Raw genomic sequence first — 24,370 nt, forward strand, 5'->3', positions numbered from 1 at the left:
TTATCTTGTCTATAACAAATGTAAATCGAACTGTTCATTCATTCATTCATTCAAACAAATATTGAGTATTTAGTAGATATCAACTATTATCTTGGGTACCAGAGATATTAAAATGAATGTGATATAGTTCCTCCCTTCAAGGACTTTATAATCTAATGGTATTCAGACAAATACAAATAAATAATAATACAACATGTTATTAGTACACAGATGACACTTAAAAATCTGAAAAGCAGGCTTATATTTTCCCATTATAGAAAAGTTTTTTCAATTCAACAAAAAATAACTCAATTAGAAAATAGGCAAAGGACTTGAATAGACGTTTTCCCAAAGAGTTTATACAAACAGCCAATAAGTACATGAAAAGATGCTCAACATCACTCGTCATTAGGGAAATGCAAATCTAAACTACAATGAGGTATTCCCTCATACTCTTAGGATGACTATTATAAAAAAATAACAAGCGTTGGCAAGGATGTGGAGAAACTGAACCCCTTGTGTGCTGTTGGTAAGATTGTAAATGGTAGAGCTACTATGAGCAACAGTATGGCAGGTCCTCAAAAATTAAAAATAGGATTACCATATGATCCAGTTAATTCCACTGTGGACATATGCCCCCCCAAAATTGACAGCAGAGTCTCGAGGACATATTTGTATACCCATGTTCAAAACAACCTTGTTCACGATTGCTACAAAGTGGAAGTGACCCAAATGTCCATTGACAGATGAATGGTTAAAAAAAATGTGGTACATATATACAATAGGATATTAGTCAACCTTAAAAAGGAAAGAGATTATGACTCATACTACAATATGCATGCACCTTAAGGACATTAGGATACACGAAATAACCCGGTCATAAAGGACAAATACTGTATAATTCCACTTATATGAGGTATGTAGAGTAGTTAAATTCACAGAGACAGAAAATAAAATGGTGTTTTCCAGAAGCCAGAGGAAAAGGCGAATGGAGAGTTGTTGTTTAATGGATGCAGAGTTTCAGTTCCGCAAGATGAAAAGAGTTCTGGAGATGGATGGTGGTGATGGTTGCACAACAACGTGAACGTAACTCAATGCCACTAAACTGTACACTTAAAAATGGTTAAGGTGTTAAACTTTAAGTTATGTATGTCTTACTACAATAAAAATATATAAAATAAGGTTTTATTTTAAGACAAATAACATGAAATTCAATTAAAATTTAAATGCTAATTAATTTTACTGACAATAAAATTGCTATCTAGCTTGCTATAGAAGTACTTTAACACAATTCATAAGATGTTAATAATAGCTTCCACTTATAAGATTTTGTTTATTTCACCTATAATATTTGAATCACTTGAAATTATTAGCAAATGACAAATAGTACCATGACTATCAATACTTTTAATTAATAATGGCTGGTAGTGTTATTATAACTTCAAAAGTGAGAAATGTGCCTAAATTTAGTGTTAAAGGCACATTTTTTGTTAAATTCTTAATATGTTATATATCCTGTAGTGTTAGTCTGAGGTTTCTAATGACATGAAAGGACAACACTACTACTTAACATCTCCATTAGTCTTCATTATTACAGCGTTCTCTGTTAATAGACCTCTGAATTCAGCAAACATTCACTTAGAACTATTACATACTAGAGCAGTGGTTTTAAGCCTTATAAAATTACATACTAGATAAGCTGTTTTAAATCTTTTAAAACATCATTTCCCCTCCATTTCAGTAAAAAAAAATATTTATAAATGATAGACATATTCGATTATACTTTTATAATACATAAAACATATAAAATATTTTAAAAGATTAAAATGCAATAAATATTTGCAAATCATTATTTCTAATGGTAAGTAAGACTTTAAGCTCTCAGGAAAAATGTTGGAAGTAATGTGTGTTATAATTTTTAAACATATGGGTTTTCTTACCAAACCTGTTTTCTCTTTTTCCTGAGCACTCCCTAGACTATATTCCACAACCTTCCATTTTCCAGCACTCAGCTTTGTGACTGAGTGAAGTCAATGAAATATAAGCAGAAGTGACTTTACTGTTTCCACTTCTTGCTCATAAAAACTTCCCATGTGCTGATTGAATAGAGAGGGCTCCAAGGCCCTAAAGAGGGTAAAGCCACAGATGAACAGAGCCTCAAACCCTGTCTGACCAGATGGAAGGCCACCCGCCCAACTGGGAATAACTCCATTGAACTGATATTTGCTCAATAAATAAACTTCTTTTATATTAAGTTTTCAATTTATATACTATAGTAGCTGGAATTACACTAGCTGATAAATAGAGCAATTTGAAGGTCTCCTTCCAAATTCAATTTTCTCCTACTTAGTAGTGTTAATGGTGTTATAACTGAAAAAGAGATTTCACAAAGACATACCATAGACCATATAAAGTATAAACGCAGGGTAAGGTTCATTGTTAATAATAGTGGATATGAATCTATATTTTATTAGTCTTACTGATAACTTTAAATTTTTTGGTGAGCTTTTTGTCAGATCTTTGAGTGTCCCTGTATTTACTTCATCAACGGCTGTTGAAGATAGGAGTAGCTTTTTTGTGTAATTGCAATATTAGTATTACACTAGATTGACAATTTCATTGCAGGAATCTTTTTAAGCCACTTGCCCATTTTCTGATGGTTAACTAAATTAACTAACACCTCCAGAAAGGCATGCAAGACATGACATCCAGACCAAGTGAACCAACCTCTGATATCCAGATGAACTGAGAACACCAGGGTAGAGCTATATTTTAAATATTAGTAATGCTTAATATCTTTTTTGTCTTTAAAAAAAAAAGTTTACAAATTTCTTTCCATTTCCTAGAGAATTTAATCATGTACCCCAAGGAGTACATGGACCTTTCATTGAAGATCACTATATTTGAAACTACAATACACCAAACACGACACTCAGAAGGATATACAAAATAAGAAAGAGTTTAGCCAGGAGATAGACAAGTAAATAAATAATTAGTTACAAAGTGTTATAACTGGAGTAAATGTAAAGTACTGTGTGAGCTTAGAAATATTATAAGATGAAAAGAGCAGATTCCACAGGTCTTAACAGCTGATCTCCACTTCAGCTCTAGAACCAACGCCCTTTCACCTAGTCAGTTGTTCCCATAAGTATCCCCTCTTGCATTAAAAACATAAAACTCTTCTTTGACTCCATCTCCACCAAGTCCTATTTCTTTATTTACTTTTTTTCAAAAATCTCTCTTTCGAGTTGTTGTCATCTGTACTGTCCAATGTAGTCGCCAGTCACATGTGCCTATTTAAATTTAAATTAATTTAGTTAAAAAATTCAAATAAATAGATAGATAAATAAATAAATAAATAAATAAAACTTGTAGTCGCACCAGCCACATTTCAAGGGCTCGATAGCCACATGTGGCTATCACTACCATGTCATATTGGACAGTGCAGAGAGAGAACAATAATCATTGCCAAAAGTTCTATCGGACAGTGCTGGTCTAGACAGAATAATTTGGAGTGCAGCCTCTAGATCCATACTGCCTGGATTAAAATCCCAACTTCTACCCTTACTCGCTGGGTAAACTTGGGGAAGTCATTCCCACTCTGTCTACTTTGGTTTCCTCATCCGTAGATGAGGATAATAGTAATTAATTCCTGCTTCATAACATTGTTGTGAGGTTTAAATGATTTACAGGTAAAGTGCTTAGAATAGTGCCTCACACATAAAGAATGCTCAATAAATATTAGCTGTTCTTATTTTTATTCTTGAAATTATTCTCAAGACTCTACCTCACCTCCCATTTTCATTAACCTGCTCTAATCAGGCTTTGTCCACTACTGTAAGATTTGTCAAGATTTACCCAATTCCTTCATCTTGCCAAATCCAATGGTCAATTCTCAGTCTTCATCCTATTTGACTTTTCAGAAGCACTGGGCATAGGTGATCATCTTTCTTAAAATATTTTCTTCATTTGGTTTCCAAGATACCATATTCTTCTTTTCCTCTTCTTTAAGGACTGCTCTCTCTTAAGTCTCCTTTGATGGATTCTCTTCCTGACTTCTAAATGTTGGAGTATCCCCAGGGCTCAGTCTTTAGCTTTCTCCTTGATTCAAGTTACCCTAAGTAATCTTATCAGTGCCATGGCTTCAAATACTACCTGTTGATTCCTCCCAAATTACATCCCTAGTCTTGACCTACTCAGATCTAGACTCATATCCAACATAACAACTGCACTTATATGTCTAATGGTCATCTCAACATCACCATGTCTAAAACAGAATTCTTGATTCTCTCATGAGGCTGAATCGGCTATTGATGTCTCATCTCTACAAAGTGATTTTTAAGTTTTCAAAGCATTTTCTTATACATCTAAAAATGTTATCTTTATAAAAATCCTGTGGCACAGCAGGTGTTAATTCTCTGTGTCATATGAACACTCTATGACTCAGATATGTTGGGTGGGTTTTTAAAGAGGTCATAGTTGATATACAACCCAGAGTACGAAACAGAATTCAAGCCTCCTTATTTTCTCAATATGCTTTCTATTAGGTTATAACGCTTAGCAAGTCATAATTAATCTTTAGAAATGGTGACTTTAAAAGTGAGTTTACAATTAACAGGAAAAGCAGAATACAAAATAGCATGGCAGAAGAAAAGATGTATAATTTAGCTGCCACGTGTACTGGCCAATATACCTTTATATATGGTTTTCCCTTGCCAATTATTGTTTACATATGATTACTATGATATTATTGAGAATAATTTCACTATGTTTTAGAAAGATCTCATTTTCTCATTTTTCTATTCTTCAGGAGGCAAGGAAGCAGTCTTGTCTAGTTTAAAATCCATACTGGAGCAATGGTACTTATTTTTACAATAATAAAAACCGCCTTAAAAATTTGAAAACATTATTGTATATCATTCATTAAAAAATGACTCTGTAACTTAATTACATGCAGATCTCCATATAGATGCCAGGAAAATCAAGGGAATACTAAATGAATCTTAGAAAACGCAAACATGCTAGTTAAAAATGTATTTCTTGGTTTTAGGTAAGTTACTCCATACATTCTATGTATTTATGTAAGCTCCAACATCATAAAACAAATTCATTACTTTAGATGTTATCATATAATCAAATGGTTTAGATATTAAATTTGAAGATTTCAGTTTTAAATACTGTTGGAGCTTGTGATTGCAAGTTTTTTCTTAAAAGAAAACATAAAAATCTTACTTGAAACATACACATATATGCCCAAATACGGGAGTTAGAAATGCATCGAAAGTTTGGAGTCCAGTAATGAGAGATATTCTAATTCTATTGTTAATAGATCAAAACTATTAGGTAGGTAGGTAGAAATAATTGCTTGCACATTTTAAGCATGATTAAAATCTTAGCTGTTATGTCACTGAATATTAATGGAAACGACGACAGAAAGGAATACTTCATGCTATGCACTTTATGCTTTATGCTATAGATACAGAAAGGAGCTATATGATATAATAAGGAACAAGACTACATTTCTTAAATCTGCCACCATCACAATGCTGTTGATGGTTAAAAACCTGTAACAACTCATACATAAAAAACAAACCAATATTGTTACAGAATCTCAGTGGATAGATTCTTAATAGATACATACTTTTTCAATGAAAATACGTTCAAAGAAAGATATATTGGATATTTATGCCAAAACTGTAAAGTCATGAAATCGATCATTCGGAAACAGTGACCATTCTCTTCTTGAACTCTTCTATGCGACTCTTAGCTCTGTGACAGTACTCTCATAGTTTTTGTCTTTTCTTCATGATCATTCTTTCTCGGTCTCCTTCACGGGCTCAGGACTCATCCCTCTCCCTCTTCCCCCAACCTACTCCTTCTTTTATACTTCCAATATCCATTAATAGCACTACAACCGTCCACCCAGTGATGCAAGCCAGAAATACGGAACTCATCTTAGAATTCTCTCTCCTTCACCTCCCTATATCCAGTGAGTCACTAAATCGAATGATTGACTATTAACGTTGCTCTTTAAAATATCCCTAAAACTATCACCCTCGCTCTATCTCTATTACAATTGACTCAATTCAGATTCATTCAGGTTCTTACCTCTTATCTGAATTATTGTTCTGCTCTGCTAATTCATCCTAAAATACTTTTTATCAGGTGCTCACTCCAGTAGTTTACTTCTTTATTGCAGCCCCACTAGAATATAAACTCTTAAGAGAAGGATCTCTTGTCTTGTTCCTGGTTTACTTAGGATAGTCCCTGGCATACGGTAGATGCTCAAAAACTACTTGTTAGATAAATAACAGCCTGAATGTCCTAAAAATTATATATCATGTAAATCTTCCCATATAAATTCTCTATTGAAAACTTTTAAAAACTTCCTATAACCTATAAATTAATATGGTCTACAGAACTCTCTCTGATCTTGTCCCTTTTATCCATCAGCCTCATCTCTAGCCACATTCAGTCCAACATTTTATGGTAAAATTACACCTAATTGACTATCATTCCTGTACATATAATGCCTCCATGCCTTTGTACATTACAGTTTTTTATGGTTTTTATCTGGAACATCTTTCAAATTGTTCTTTACCTGGTTAGCAATTATTCTGCGTTCAGGCCTTAGATCAGGTATTATCTCCTCCTGGAATTCCAGGTTGGATCAGGTGTCCTTCTGTCCTTCTTCTAGTCATCCAGCACACTTTCTATGCAATTCTAGTTCTACCACTGACATACGACCTCGAAACAACCTGTTTAAGTACTTATTTTCTGCTAGATTATAAGCAACTCAGGTTATAAATGGTTTCTTATTCATCTTTGTTTTCCATGTGCCTGGAATATAGTAAATGCTTAATATTCATAAAAAATCCCAAAATAAATGGAATTAATTATTTAGTTTAATTCTACATATTCTCTAACATACAGTCTGTTTTAGGTTTTTAATTTTTTTAATTAATAGACATTTTTTTTTAGAGTAGTTTTTGGTTTATAGACATGTATAAGTTTTAAAGAGAAAACTGCAATAAATAACGCTCTAACTGCCAGACAAATATAGAAACATTTTCAAAAGGCCAACATTTATGGTATTAGCACAACACAGTTAATTATGTATAAATATTAGCAATTTAAAATCATTTAAATATCTGTATTCATCAATTAAATTTCTATTTCTATATTAAAATTAAAAATAACATTTTGATACACCAAATAAACAATTCTTATAACAATAATCACATTAAATATAGTGAGTTACAGCCAAGTTATAAGGAATACCATCAAATGACTATTTCAGTATAATATTATTATATAAGGCTCAAATTCCAGTATCTCTGTTATAGTTTGTAAAATCAAGATCGGCCGGGTCCAGGAATTAACGCATCTTTAAATTATTTCGTGTTGCACGTTTAAGTCTTGACTTTTGTGTACAAGAACCCTAGTATTCAAACATAAATGAGATTTAATCCATTTGCCTATAATTTATTTGCTGTAAAAGAAACACCATATTATATGCTTTTGTTTATTAGGTAAAGATATGCTATTATTTCCAAGACACCCAGGATTTAATGTTTAATTATCAACACCCATTTGAAGAAAGGCATTGCCTTGACTCACAAATTTCTTAATTGCTAACAGTGGCTTTTCTGAATAGGAGTGTTGGATCTAATTTATTTCTGCAGATGTGATTTAGCAACTGAATTTTAAATCAGTAAAGCTTTGCATATCTTCACTGTCAGCAGAAAATTCCTCCATCGCTGCTGCTGGAGGTTGCTTGAAGTTTTAACAAGGAAATAAAACTGCAGTGAGAAAATTGATACTACTGGCAAATGCTGCTTACAAACTGAAAAAGAAGTTAGGTTGTCAGCAATAAGAATATATTATTCAGACAAAATATGAGGTGTCATCTTCATCACCATAACTTGCTGGGAATAAAAATTAATTTGGCTGGTTCCAACTTGAGGACCTAAAGAAAAGCAAGCATCTCACAGAGCAGAGCACCTTTGTAAAGGATCAGCAATGGGCAATCTGGGGAACCACAGCTTAAGTCCTCCCTGAGGAAGAAGGACATTAAACACATTTCAAGAACAGTGGCCAAGATTTACTTTAAAGCAGGTTCATTCACCACTGGAAAACAAAGTTATTGTTATATTTTCAGAAAAGGTGACTCATTTAAAGTTCCCCTTTCCCTCTGGAACATGGGATCATCCACATATTACTGCAATAAAACGAGTAAGAGAAAAGAATATGCATTTTAATTACAACTCGGCTATGAAGTCAAAAGTAACAAAAAATGCCTACCCGTTTGGCTGAGCTGAGAAGCGCTGCGACTTTTCCGGGAGAGGCCAACAATAGCTACCATTTTGGCCCCGATGCTAGAGCGCCGCTTTTTGCTGCTGGTGCCCAGGGCGCCCACTGCGGTGTCAGACTGGCTGCCGTCATTCTTCTCCAGCGAGCACATATCTCCGCTGATGCTGGTGCTTTTAGTCATGTTCTTCCCTGAGATGCCCGTTTGTCTGCTTTGCATTTTGGATGTAAAGACACTGTAGGCCGATGGATCATTACAAGTGAAGACAAGAGTAAAAAGGAAAAGACAGAAAAGGTATTTTAGATGAAACATCTGGAATATAATTAAATTCTGTCATTTATGGGACATATTTTTAGGATTAAAAATTTTCAAATACCATGGTTTTGAATGGATCGTACTATTCAAGGCCAACCTTATCGCAACTATGGAAAACCAGACTTATTTCATTTCTGCTGTTGAAGAATACACTAGTTTGCATGGCCATAGGAAAAAAAAATATATTCATGAAAAATCACCGGGCTCATTGAGGAGAATATGTTGTCCTGCAAGTGCAAAAATGCTTTCAGGTAGCGGTATAATGTAAGGAAGAGGTTTCCAAAAGCATTCTTCTCCAATTTGCTTCACTACTGTCTTCAAGAAGAAATGAGATGAGTGGGAAAAATTTTACCAAAAATGGCAAAAATTATAGCATCCATTGCTGAGTGCCGTTTTAAAATAAGTTTTTTCATTATGTGAAAAACCAAATAAAGTTTATCTAATAATAGTTAAATTTTCTAACAGGGATTGATGTTTCCATTAGTTTTGAATTAAAAATAATTTATTTCACTTTATGTAAGTTCATATTTATGGACATATGTCTACATTCCAAACATAAAGAAAAGAAAGATTTTCCTTTTGCATTCATTTGAAAGAAAAATCCTTATCACTTTTCTAGACAATATGGTCAGAAAGCAATCAATGAGTCAATGAAGCATGTGAGCTGATTGATGAGCTACTGGGAGACTAACTCTGCGAATGGTAGTAATCAGAGAAAGGACCCTGGACTGTTCTGTGATTACTGGGCTGTGGTAGGAGGTAGAGCAGGGGTTGAAGAATCTGGAAGCAGGCTGTCCAGCCCCATAAACCTGGAAGAATGTGAAGGAAGCAGCCTGCTTTGCAGAAATAGGAAGATTCATGTATATATCACCAATTATTAACTCAGTGCATTAAAAAGTCATAGTTACTGCTTTAATTTGATTCTGATAATCTGAGTGTATAACGCATGATTATAGAAACAAAATAAAAGAATAAAATCTAAAAAATATTAGAAATGTATTCATACATCATTGAAAGGATGAGAGTAAGGAAACTGACCCACTGAGGTGAGCTCTTACCTCTAATTCAATTTCTTGGTCTTTTTTTTAAAAAAAATATTTTTTCTCTATCCTAGAGTAAAATCTGCAAAAAGGCTAGGACCACCCGTTAATTTAATTAATATCAACACACTTTCTCCCAGTATTTAAGAGGGAAAAGGCTCAATGTGAAATTTTAAAAAGATATAGTAAAGTGTACTATTTTATTCTTCACAGTAGTTTCAAGGAGAAATGAGGCATAAACCGGCTGATGGGGGTAGAGTGGGGGGATGGGGGTGGGGGGACAGAGAGAGAGAAGAGAGAAGTGTATATGCCCCAAATCGATCATAGTGTAGAAAAGTCAAAATTTGGTTGCGACTAAGGCTTTGAAAAATAATAACATATGCCAATAGCCACAGTAACCTGGTGCTCCTGTTATGTAGGAATTTTTACCCTAAACACATACTGGGGGAGCCAAAAAAATGTATACACATTTTAAGGAAAAAACTGTATTAAAATTGTAATACTCAATATATACCGACAACAAAAGATGAATACAAGTCACGTTTGACTCCTGCAATTATAAGAAGTGCTCAAAGTGGTTACTATCAGTGTAATTTTAATAGTCTTTTCTTTTCTTAAAATACAGTCTTTTCCTTTCTAAAAAAAAAAAAAAGCACCTAATCTATTACCTACCTACCAAGTAAAAGATAAATTCACAAAATATTGCTGACTGTACCTTCTGATATTTGCATTTTAATTTGTAAGGTTTAATACAAAGGGTGTAAAGAACTTGGCCAAAATCAAGCAGGATACAATAAAATACTAACTGGAACTGATAAGTTAATGTGTAGATAAATATTTTAATTACCATTTTGGTTTTAAAGAAATACACATCTCTTCACTTTATCTATGTAATGTAGATAATGCATTATCTACAAAAGGGTTCTCCTTGAAACATAGAGATCACCAGAGACGAATTTATAAATAGTTGCCCCAGGATGCTGTGTTTTGAGGGGAGGGAGACTGAGGCTAGGGTATCACTATTGGTTTCCTTTACTTTTCTCCCTGGATGTCACCTAAAACTACAAGCAAACAATGTTGTAAGTAAACAAACTATCAAACATAATTTTCAAAGTTTTGGGACTGTTGATTTGTAGAATACTTGTAGTAAAGACTCTGTAAACATACAGGATCATTTCAAATGCTTAAGAAAGCAAAGGCCCACTACAGTATCAATTACTTTAAAAGAAAAAAAAATGTGTAAGTCTGGTAATATGGTAAATTTCCAATATTGCTGGTGTTAAATTTCTGAAGGGCAATTTGGCAATATGTGTCAAAAGCCTTAAAAAAAAAGAAGACTACCTTTAACATATCAATTCTACTTTCAGGATTTATCCTAAGGGAAAACTTAGCAAGATTTAGTGCAGATTTAGTACAGATTAAGCAAGAATGAGATTCATTGCAGAATTGATCGTAATAGGAAAACACACAAGGGAAAACCCCATAAATGTCTAATAGTAGAGGGTGTTTAAATAAGTTATGTTCATCAATAAAAAAGAATGTACCTTTGAAAATGCTGTTGTAAATAAATATTTATTGACATAAAATACGTTCTTGACATGGGGGAAGGGAGAAAGGAAGCAGAGATTTGCAGCTTAGCTTTGGCTGGCACACATACTAAATATGGATTTAGCCAAATGCTGGGGGACACAGACAAATTCAAACACCAGAGGCTACTCACGTGCACGCTCACACACAAAACAAATAAACAAACAAACTCAAACCAGACAACAACACAACCAAAAGAAATTCACATAAAAAAAAAGATATCTCTTGTTAAACTAGGCAGTAGTTTGGGAAAGCTGGATTCATGATATGATCTACGAGTCACCTGTATAATTGGGGAATAAAGGGAATATATTTATCCCAGAAACAGACAGAATGTTTCTACATTTCTAAATATTGTTTTATACATGTTTTCTAATGTTTGGCTTTAGACAAACAATGAAAAACTATATCTTTGGTAGTGTCAAAGTAAAATACGTAAAATTGCCAATGCAAGCTATCTACTTTATGACATAATTACAGTTGTTGAAAGTTGTATCTTGAAAGGTTTTCAAAAAGGCAAATCTGGTATTGTCAGTCATTAGGAGAAAAGTGATGAAAGGCAAGTGAAATATTTGTAAATATTCCCTGCAAAGTCTTAAACAGCATATCAAAGGTTAAAGGAGTATGTGATTAAATTAAATGAAGGTTATAGGCCATAGGGCCAAAAGTATTAATTAAAGAATGACTAGCGCTAAGGGGGTGCCTATTAAGGTAAATAGCAAACACATGACAAAGATAAATTCTGAGTTTGTGAGAGTATGGGTTTAAGAGTAGCATTGTAAATAAAATACATGGTCATGTCAAAACATTTCATCATATTGAAAGCTAGGAAGGTGGTCAGAAGAGAACTTATCCAAGGAATTAGAGACTGGGTTGATTCAGAACTTTGTGGATAGAGATATACAGGGGCTAGCAGTTAACACAATGGAGTTTGAGAACTGCAGCACAGGAATAGAAAAGACACTTAAAGCTAGGAAGTGGACAAACAATTGTAGGAGTGGAAGTGTTAAAACATCTTGGGCTAGGACGTGGCGCTAGAGAGGGTTTGGAGAGCTCCAAAGTTAGAAGACAATAGTAATAATGACAGAGTAGAAAAAATCTAGTAAGATTGGCCAAGATCCCAAATATTATGGCACCTTGAAAGGTTTAAATTATTTTTCCTTCCCTCTGCTGTGTTTCTGGAGGCAGATGCCAAGAGCTAACCAAATGCCTATCACCAAGATAACTCATACTTGCTTGTACCAGTTGCCAGTCATTGGGCAGACGTCTGCATTTTAAAGTGTCAATTCCTGAATTCTGTATTCTTGTTGTGCATGTGTGCGTGTGTGTGTTTGTGTGTAGCAAATCCTGCTCCTGTCTCAAGTTCCCCTAATTAAAAAATTTATATTACTCTCCCTTTGCTAAAATGTTGAACTTGAAATTATTATCCTAATTTATGATTTAATAAGCTTTATTTTACTCACTCAAATGACCATCTACAAATTTAGGCTAATAAAGTGGTAATCATTTATTCAACCAAAGTTTACTGAACATCTATCCCTACAAATATGGGATACAAAAGTGATATGACACTGTTTGTTTTAATCAATTTACTGGCAAATAGCATGTAAAATGTAAATATTGCTGTATAAAAACATGGTCTTAGTTTATAAGTGAAATTCCAATGACCAACCCTAATGTCGAGAAACCCTTTAAGTTAAACATTAAGAAAACATCTCTCTCTAAAGAGTATGTAAAAACTGAGTTTCTTGTGCTAATTCTTTGATTTCTGGAGATAACAAATTTGAAACAGTACTTTTAACATCACTGCAGAGACTGTATATAAATATGTTCTATCAAGATACTATAACATATTAGGATAGTATCTAAACGTATTGGGGTGTGTGTGTGTGTGTGTGTGTGTGTGTGTGTGTGTGTGTGTCTATGCCACAAAGTTGATGTCCAGAGTTAGGAAGAAATATTTAGCTAATTAATAAAGTATTTTTAGTTAAAAACATCTGCCTTGATTACAGTCATTGGTAGCAAAGTTATGTTTAAGGTCCTTAGATCTTGGGTCTCATGGTTGGAAGCAGTGCCTTGATGGTTACAGAGGACATCGTGCTTAGTTAGGATAGTTTAAGGAGCACCAAGAAGGCCTGTAATGTCTAAAATTCCTTTCCCCACAGCTTGCTAGTGACAAAAATTCCACTATATTATCATAATTTCTAGATCAAAAACCTCATTACTAATGGCTTACCAGAAAAGTTTCTCTTACTCATTGGGCCTCATTTTCCTAACCTAATATATGAGGACGTTACAGATTATTGTACTTTTAACCTCCAACCTTTTATGACTGTAATACTTCTGTTAATTTATTTTTAAAAAATTAATTCCTTTCAAATCTTCATGGCTCTTTTTCTCTTTCTTTTTAATCCAGCTTTGCCTATTGTTCCCCACAATTTTCCTTAGCATATGATTTTTAAGCAACAACATCTCTCCTTTACAAATTTCCAGAATAACTTCATAATTTTTACTTTATAATACAATGTATGCATAATCCCCTTAAGTTTTTCTATTATTTCACCTGCATTTTTCAGCTAAACCTGATTATTTCTATATGTAAATATTTTAGGCAGGAGTAGACTTGCTTCTAACTCATTTTCATTTCAGCTTCTTCTGGTAATTACCACATAATTACATAGTATTTCCAGTAACATAAAAAGGACCTGACAAATTATCAGAAGGTATACTTGCTGGCTCACAACTTCAAGTATCAACTTACATGTTTCACCATTCTTCCTAATACCAAAGGAACACTAATAGTTAAGATTTTATGAAAATAAAAAAAAATAAAGCAAGGGCTTTGTTTATTCTTGCTAATCATCCAACTCTATAATCAATGTATCAAGTTTGTAGATTATTTGACAAATAATAACTATTTTACACTATTGAAATGATTACTCTAAATAAAAATTCACATTATGCCTCCAAAAATAACACTGAAAGCTAAACCATAATGTGAAAATATTCTTGGAGTATAACTTACCCATATAAAATAATATATTATGAAATTATGCTTGGACTGTAACTTTTGCCCATATACTCGTAAAATCACTAGATGTGTTTCAAAATATATAAAAATTTATAAATGGTTATATATTAAGGATATTAATTCCTCAGTCTATAAATTACAAAATACATTAGTCCCCTATTTTGAAAAATAGTGGATACTATTTTTTTTGAAAAATTGATACAGATCAAATTCAAATTTAAAATATCTCTATTTTTGTGTAGTCACATGGCATCATTTCAGAAACTGAGAACATGCCTTAAACTTATATATCTTGATAAAATCTAATTATTATCTACACAACTCCCATGTCTAATTAAAACCAATCTTTCAAACTCACATGGAAGAATTTACCCAAATTTTTAGAGTCTCATGGGATTAAAAAACAAAACTCATTCTAGAATGGTTTTTTTCAAGAGGCCAAATATATATTATTCCTTTGTATGCAGAAACAAAGATTATTGCAGTCTATGTTTTCCTTGTATTTGTCTGACAACAAATGAGCAAAGAGAAGTACATAAATAAGTCCTGTTTCCTAGCATCTGTTAGTCAGGTAAAATGATTTGTGGGACATAGAAATAACTCTCATTGTTTCAAATTCCTGGAATTTGTGGCATAATGTCACATATATTATATTGTTCTTCTTAGTGAACTTTACATTATTGCTCTTGTAATGGCTTTCTTACTGGAAAAGATAGACATTTTCACCATCTATCTTCTTTAACAGACAGCAAGGCTCAAGAGACAGGCCATGGGATTTGGAAATGGCAGTGAAGAAGAGCAGCACATAGTGTTTTTTGAGACAGCGTTTGTTATCAGGTCCCTTGCTTGCTGGGGGGGCGGGGTGGGGGTGGGGGTGGGAATTAGGGTTCTGGTCTTAGAAATAAAAAAAAACCAAGAAGAGGTCTTTCTGTCAGTAGTGTACATGGATAGACCAATGATTACAGATATTTTAAAACATTTAAACAACAAAGCTCCAAGTAAAGATTTTTTTTATATTTCTTAATTCAATTTTAGTGGGTATTAAAAAATTAATGTCTAAAGACTATATGTGTGTGCATGTGCACATGTATGTATGTGTATTGTTTATATTTTTTTATTTTCAGTTTATTATGATGTTTTGACACCTTAGAAAGCTTCCTGGCTAAGGAGAGATTGCCCTTCCCTGGGGCTAGCCAATCTCAGAGATAGCAAAGGGCTCAGCCAATGCATGACTTTGGATAAGAAAACTAACCAATCCAAAGTCATACCTCCTCCATCTGGCCCATTCACAGCAAGCCAACCCCCTCACCCCACCCCCAAATCATCCCAGGGCCCTTACCAGGCAACTAGATGCCGCCCCATAGACCAAAGCCCAGCCTGCAGGAATTATTCAAACCAGTAAATGTTGAACTATTTACTCTACCGGGCCTTGTGTTTCCCGTGGAACCTCCAATAAAGGCTCTGGCCTAGACCTACCCCTCACTCCTGCTTTCTGCCTCCTGACCATCCTGAGGCTTCCACACATGGCCCTGCGTGGTGTGGCATGCTCCCTGTTTCCTAGGACCTATTCACATAAGCTTTGTTTTTCTTAGCCTCTCCTGTCTCCTCCTGTGGCAGAATACTGACTGGCCATCATACAGAACTCAGAAAAAAAAATATATATATACACACACACAGACACACACACACACACAATGATGGTACTCTTTGTCAAAGACAATGGTTTATACTTCCAGTGAATAAATTTAGAAAAACAAAATAATAAATTGGAGAGGATATGAAGCAAAACTCACAGGGAGCTTTAATGTGTAAATTACTTTGTGAAGTATAGCATGGTGTCTAGGTTAAGACTTAAACTTGCATATTTTATATTGAATTTAGGCATTACATATGGAAAACAAAATACTTTTTATGATAGGCAATCTGAACTTGTTCTTTGTTAAAAATATACTTTCCTTGCCTTATTTGACAAATACTGGTAATTTCTCTTTGACTAAATCTCATGTTAATAAATACAATGTATTAAATTCCCACGGTTACCTCTTTATTCATCCATAAAGAAAATATTCTTTCATATAAAAGTATACGAATATCTGACTTAATTGAGAATATCTGCTTAGCCTGTAGTTGTGCAGTAGACAATGTTCAAGCGATTATCACCGAAGTATAAGTTTATTTCATGTCACTCAGAAATCACCATGAACAAAAGACAATAACCTCCTTCACTGATTATAATGACAGTGATATTTTTGACAAGATGTCCTTGGTCATACATACTGAATCTTCCTTGGAACCATTTCAAGGAAGGCCTTCAGCTTGTTAGAAATCTAATCATTTTTCTTGTCAGATTCCAAGGCAATCAGTCCTACAGAGATCATGAATCTGCTCTGGGATGACATCTCAGCATGCACGATGCTAGTCTTTCAAGGTTAGGAAGTCCCCTGGAATTGGAACTACTATAGGGAAGTTAGGGAAACCATTTTTCAGTCTAGTGCATGGTGTTTGGAGTTTTTCTACTATTATTTTAAATGTGAAAGATGTAAAGAATAACAAGCTAAAACCATGCATTATATAGGGAAAAAAATATTGCCAAGTTTTTCTGGAGCTTAAGTATACTTTTCCTAATGTTTAGAATTTCTAAGATACATGTGAGACATTAAGTATTGTGTATTTGGCCTCATTAAATAACAAACAAAGCAAAATATACAGTGAGAATGTTGAGACTAAAGCTATGCTTCTCTAACTATCAATATTTTTAATTTTCTTTGGTTGGAGTAATCAACAAATGATTTTATAGGTTTTGCTTACATTTTGTTTTCCCAAAAGACAGGTATTTTGAGAGAGTTACTGATCAACATGTTCAAAGAGAAACAAGTTAGATTTGAAATGAGCCTAATTCTTCATATTGGGGTAATGAGGTACAGGAGTTCCCCTTATCCATGGGGGATATGTCTCAAGACCCACAGTGGATGCCTGGAATCGTGGATAGTACTGAACCCTATATATATTAAGATTTTTCCTATATGTATATACCTTTTCATTTACAGGAAGCATTTTCCAGCTTCTCTTTATCTGAGCAGTCAGCCTGACTACTCTTGTGTTTTGGGACCATTATTTAGTAAAATAAGGGTTACCTGGACACAAGCACTGCAATACCATGACCATCACTATGATAACAGAGATGGGATGGCTGCTAAAGTGACTAATGGGCGGGTAGCAATACACAGCTTGGATATGCTAGACAAGAGGTAATTCGTGTCCTGGGCAGGACAGAGTGGGAAGGCAAAAGATTTCATCACACTACTCAGAATGACAAAGAATTTAAAACTTATACATTGCTTATTTCTGGAATTTTCCATTTAATATTTTCAGACCATAGTTGACTACAGGCTACTGAAACTGTGAAAGTGAAGCTGTGGGTAGGAGTGGGGATACTGTAATTCTTCTACTTTTCAGATTCTCTTAAGCTTATGGCATGGTCCTTCATAGGAAAAGTTTTATGCTTGATTCTTAGGCAGATACGTAGTTCAATATTACGAGATTTATTCAAGGCAACAAAATCTGATAATTTTATCAAGAGGTAAAACCTAAGTTTAGGTTCAAGTCACTCAGACATGGGTTTATGTTCTATTTCTACCATTTAATAGTTCATGACCTGAAGCATATTTCTTTACCTGTTCTGCGCTGAAGTTTTCTCACCTATTTATTATACACCTTTCCACTTGAATTTAAGCTTCATAGGGCAAGGACTTTGCCTCGTTGCTTCAGTGCTAAATCCCAGGCTTTAAATGAATGCCTGACACATGGTAAGTGTACAGTACATATTTGTTGAATAAATGAGTTAATTAACAAAAATAATAACTCACAAAGTTGTGATGATTAAATGAAATAACATATATAAGCACTTAGCACATGCTAAATGTTAGATATGTCACTGTAATAATTATATATGTTTACAATTATATGGGGACACTGAGGCTTTAGTGAGCACAGAAACTTAAACTTGCGAGATTTACTTGAAGCAGCTGTAATCATAAACAGAGAAGTTCTGTGGCCTTAAAGAATTGGTCCCTTAGACTTCATATAGGTAAATAATTCCCATCCCTTTGGTCATTTCAAACTTGAAAAGATGTATTCCAATGAAAATATTTATAAAGTTATGGATTTAAAAGATATGAGCATGTTACACAAGTGATTGATAATTAATAATGCATATACAGGTAAATTCTATTTAACAGACATGTATTCAGTATGTATAAAATGTCTCAAAAACTGGAGTTGGTACTGAATGAAAAGTTATACACTTTGGCATTAAATGAAATGCTACACACAATCCATGCAAATAAACTTACTCTTCCATGTTGTTCGTAAACAATGATTAAAATGAGAAATTGTCCTTATTCTATAGATCATCCTCCTGAAAACACTCCTAAATTCCAGAACTCAGACTTTTCCATAAACCCCTTTTTGCTAGAAAGAATGCCAATTTAAGTGCTGTATTAATGCCTTTAGCTAAATGTTATTAAGACTGGATGAAAATGCTCAGTGAGATTAGCGACGTAATGATAGCCCATGAAGAGCTTATCAAAAAGGAGTCACCACGATAACCTTGTGGCAAAGTGCTCACATGAAACATTAAAGTATTATTTTCTCAAGTTTGTGTTGAAAACTAACAGCAAAATTAATTGAAGGATATTAATACTTCCATTATAGTTAGCCACCTTATGAAAGTAATACATTTCCATTCTCAAATGAATTTTGAGATGCCAAAGGCTAGAAAATAGTGTACCTAATAAATATCTATGCATCATAATAAAATAATACAGATAAATAGAATTTAAGCAAATTGTAAATATCATGTCTCTAACATGCTTCCCGTAGTATATTTATAGGCTACTTCTGCTTTCACGGATATTTATCTATTTTAAGTTCTTTTTTTAAATGAACATACACGCCACTTCTCTTAAACTCATATTTGAATGAACGAATAATGACTATACAAAGGAAAATACAAATACAAGGTAATTTTCTTCACCTTCATGTTTTACAGTATTCAATTATAAGCATACAATAAGCATATGTGTTGATATTATATTTTATATTGCACTGAATATTTTATAATAGGATTTTGATCTAAAATGTTGAAACCAATAATGTTGCTAATGGACATTAAGTAGAAACCCTAAATTTTTAATTTAAAACATAACATTTATTAAATTCTACACAATTAAATGCTTATATTTTAAAATGCTTATATTCCAAAAGTAAAAATCATAGATCCTCAGAACTTTTTGAATGACTATGCTATAGATTATCATACAATGAAAGTATCAAATTGCCCAAGATTTATCATTAGTCATATAAAGTCAAATTTATGCAAAAACAATTATGCTAAAAATATATTTCTGCAAGTAGTCAGAAGTTTAATGAAAAAAATTACGGATTTAAAAGATAGGCTCACCAATCAAATTGTTATATTTAAGAAAGACCAGAACTTTGTACCAATTTGATAGTCTATTTACTTAAAAAACAAACAAACAAAAACTTAACTATCTTTTCTTTCTTCTGTCAACAAATATGTATCTTTCCTAACCAAGATTTCTTAAATTATGCTTCTCTCAGGAGAAATAGACCAAGAATTTGACTTTATTTGAGTATTTTACTTTGTTGAATTATACTTCATAAAGGCCCTAGATCTACACTGTCCTGCACTACAGGCACTACAGCTCATGTGGCTAAAGGACACTTGAAATGTGCCTCATCCAAAAAGAGATGAACTCAATTGTGTGTGTGTGATATACACACTGGTTTAGAAGTCTTAGTACATGCCCCCAAATAAAGAATAAAATATAGCATTAATCTTTTTATATAGATCATAATTTGAAATTTTTTGGATATACTGGGTTACATAAAATACATTATTAAACTAATTTCATTTCCTTTTTATTTTTTTAGTGTGCCTACCACAATATTTAAACTTAAAGTATGCGGTTCACATTATATTTTTATTGGACATGCTGCTCCAAATAATTGGTTTAAAATGGCATAGATAGAATCCAGCAAAAACATTTGACTTGAAATGCATTTTCCTATATAAACGATCATTTTCCTTTGATTCTGATTATGAAATTCGTGTTGTTTGTGAATAAAATGGACTAATGTGAAAACCTTATAAAGGCAATCAAATGATATCATCGAATAAACATGAAGTTTAATATTAAAAATAACTATAATGCAATTGACACTCAAATAAAACATAAAATAAATACATTGAAAGTGAAAATATAAAGCAGTAAAAGAACATTTTAGCAAATAAATATTACAAAGATAAGACAGACATATGCTCTACAATGAACAATTGATTTTTCTATTTTAATACTTATTTGGACATATGTATATCCACTCATTAAGGGTAATGATTCCTAATCTTGAACAAAGAATATCTGTGATTTGCATATCTAGTACGAAAAATAAGACAACTGAATTTATTCAGGAGACTCACATTCAAGATGAAGCTGCACTACTCACGCTGTAACTGAGTAATCAAAGCAGTTTGTGTCTCAGTTGCTCTATTACGTAAAATGGGGAAATACACCCCAACCTTATTCAGAAAGTTGCTAAGGCTTTCTATCTTTTTTCCTTCTAGCCCATTTAGCCAGGTATCCTTACCTTTCAACATTATGACTTCGATCCCCCCACTTTTTCTCCAATTATCAGCCCCTTATCTTTCTCATACTTAACTAACTTAGATTCCATAGCCCATCATTTCAATCACTCTTTTGCAAATACCCTCAACATTTTTAGTACCTCTCCTCAGATGGCATCCAACTGGCAGAACCCTTTGATGAATCCTACCATGTGCTTCTTCTATGCCCACAACTCAACATTTGAGCATTGTTGGAAAAAAAATTCAGCAGGACACATTGGTTCCAGTGTAATTCACTGTCATCAAAAGTTATTCCACACATGTGTTTCGTACTCCACAATAACCACTGTACTCTTTCCTCATGCTTCTCAAACCCTTCAACTTTTGCTTTACTCTGAGCAGATAATTTTTCCTTTTATTTCACAGAGAAAATGGAAGCTATCAGAAGAAATTCCCTTATCTTAAAAATAATATTTACACACCAATATTTATACCAATATATATAAACACACACACAATCATCTCTAAATTTGAAGTAGCTGACTACGCTTCTTTTCTGAACTCCAGAATTGTCTATCCAATCGCTTACTTATAATAACCACTCAGATACAGGATATCACAAATTTGATGTGTCCCAAAGTGAACCTAAACTTTTTTCTCAAATATACTGCTCTTTCAGTCTTCCCTGTTTCATTGGAAACTATTCATCTAGTTGCTTAAGATGGAAATCTAAGAGGCACCTTTGACTACTCCCTTCCCTTTATCCCCATACTTAATCTATCTATTAGGTCTTACAGATTCTACCTCTAAAATATATTCACATCCTTCCGTTTCTTCCCAACCTGACTTTTACCACTCATGTCCATGATACTCTCGTCTACTCTACTGCAATAGCATCCTAACTGTCCATGTTCCATTTTCTACATAGCAGCCAGTGTGATTTTTTTCTAAAACATAAATTGGGTTATGTCACTCTTCTGCTAAAGTTCTTCAATGTCTTTTCATTGTAATGGGGAAAAAACCAAGATCCATAAAATAGAATCTACCAGGAGAAACTTCCTTACTTTGCAAATATCAGTCTAGAAACCTAATTGCTTCTGTACACTATGTCTCTTTCTCCCTCCCATGACAACAACAGCAACAACAACAACAACAACAACAACAAAATGTCCCTCTGCAAATACAATTCCTCCACAGAAGCTCAGGAACCGACCCTCATTCTCCAAGGTTCTGCAAGAGTGCATGATTTGGCCCCTCTTTCTCTTTTACCTCATCTCATTTTTCTTTATCAACTATGTTTCAGCTTCGAAATTCCTGAAAAATGTCAAGCACTTTTCTGCCTCAGGACCTTCACACATATTGTACGCCACTGGAAATACTCCTCGGAATAAACTTATGAAATAGGAACTTGATATAAGAACAGAAGAAGAATGCAGAACGCAGAAGGTTATGAAGTTTGCCCAGCGTCTCATTGCTATTAAGTCCTGAAGCTGGCATTTGAATCCAGCAGTCTGATTCTAACTCATGCTCTTAGCCATCACGCTTTCCCAGTGTTGCAAGATGAAAACAAATTCCACTTAGTTTAGAGCAGGGGTTGACGAAGTTGAGACTGCATCAGAATAATCTGGAGATTTCTCTGACCCATTCCCAGTTTTTCATTCAGTAGGTTTGAAAATCTGCATTTCTAACAAGTTTCCAGGTGGCGCTGGTGCTGCAGATCCAGCAACCATATTAGGAGACTGCCTGGCTGAGACTTTTACAAGAGAACAGCTACCTCCTCTGTGAAAAGATGGTTAGGCCTTCATTTGCTGTTTGGTAAAAACATTCAAGTCACTCCTGTTTCGCTCAATCTTTTCAGATTTGCATTTACTACCTGCCGACAACTAGCTGCTACTCTATCTCACCTCATAGGCCTTTTGCTGCTTCCTTATGGTAACTGTGCTTCTCCATTCTGTTTGCCATAGTCAGCGGCTTTGACAATCCCACAGAGGTTTATTTCATCTCTGCCTATCCAGTCAACGTTTTTGCTTTCATGTCCTCCTTTAATACCATGTTTCCCCGAAAATAAGACCTAGCCAGACCATCAGCTCTAATGCGTCTTTTGGAGCAAAAATTAATAAGACCCAGTCTTATCTTACTATAAGACCTGGTATAATGTAATATAATATAATATAATATAATATAATATAATATAATATAATATAATATAATATAATATAATATAATATAATTAATATAATATAATATCGGGTCTTATATTAATTTTTGCTCCAAAAGACTCATTAGAGCTGATTGTCTGGCTAGGTCTTATTTTCGGGGAAACACGGTACTAAGTCAAGGAAAAGTTAGGATGGAAATTCAGGTATTTTGTCCATTAGATGGCAGTTCTATGCTTTTTAATTATTAGTGAAATTAGGTTAATGAATGAGAACATAGGTTTAGGAGACTGGAGTTCCGACTTTAGGACTAGGTAGCATATGCCCTTAGACAAATGACGTGAGCTCCCTGGCCTCAGTTCTTCAAGTGTAAAGTTAAGGGAATGGACATTATAGAGTACGATATAATTCTATTGCAAAAGACAGAAATTCTAAAATGACCCAGAGAAAATTTGCAAAGTGGAATGTTTTTTACTAAGGCTATTAAGCTTGGAGTAATACAGAACATAACTATTTCATCTAAGAAAATCACAAATATACTAAAATGCATTTATCTTAGTTCTAATTATATTAACATGCAAAATAGAAAATGAATAGCTTTCAAAATTATATGAATGGATATACAGATTTGATTGTCAAATTATGTACAAGACTCTAGCCTTGTCCCTCCAATCATTAATTATAGTAACATTAACACTAATACAATAGTACTAACAGCTACCACTTTCCTAATACTTACTTTGCAAAGTAGTTAACATAGTCTCTCTAACCCACATAACCCAAAGTACTATTATCTCTACTATTATCATTTTACAGACGAGAAAACTAGTTTTATAGTGATCTTTTACAAATAAAATTCCTGCAAAATTTTCATTAATGGCTATTTCCTCTATAGAATAAGATAGAAAGTCTGCTGCATGGCCTACAGAATGAGTAATGCTCTGACCCATGCCTAACATTCCAACTTCATTTCCTTCTTCCCTCTTCAAGTTTACACTCCAGAAATACACAACTACGTGTAGTTCCCTAGAATACCTACATACTTTCAGTTTTCTGTGCCTTGACATCTACTTTTCTCCTTTCTCATAAATACCCTTTTCCCCTAAGGCCACTTGGCAAACCATTATAATTCTTTTAAGTCTCTGCTTGAACAAGAGTTCCTCTGTGAAGACTTCCCCAATCTCCTTCCCGTCAGCTTGTATAACTTTGATGTGCTTTCCTTTAGATCAACTGTATAGACAGAAAAACCATACAAAACATATTCCATAATGGCATGAATTAGATATAACATGATTGCCAGTTTGC

General features: G+C 33.7%; 1 protein-coding gene across 49 annotated transcripts in view; it reads right to left on the reverse strand.

Annotated features, from left to right (window-relative positions):
- Window positions 1-24,370, reverse strand: part of RIMS2 (regulating synaptic membrane exocytosis 2) — a 594,048-nt gene that overhangs the window by 76,699 nt on the left and 492,979 nt on the right. For 32 of the 49 annotated variants that reach the window (XM_088799000.1, XM_074316856.2, XM_074316855.2 and 29 more), the window contains one exon: window positions 8,284-8,525. The exons of the other annotated variants lie outside the window; for them this stretch is intronic. In XM_088799000.1, coding sequence (XP_088655126.1) covers window positions 8,284-8,525 — 242 coding nt within the window. The remainder of the gene's footprint in view (window positions 1-8,283; window positions 8,526-24,370) is intronic. 49 annotated transcript variants of the gene reach the window in all.

Source organism: Rhinolophus sinicus, chromosome 6, assembly GCF_057876585.1.
Source record: "Rhinolophus sinicus isolate RSI-liver-muscle chromosome 6, RSI-T2T, whole genome shotgun sequence".
NCBI classification, from domain to species: Eukaryota; Metazoa; Chordata; class Mammalia; order Chiroptera; family Rhinolophidae; genus Rhinolophus; species Rhinolophus sinicus.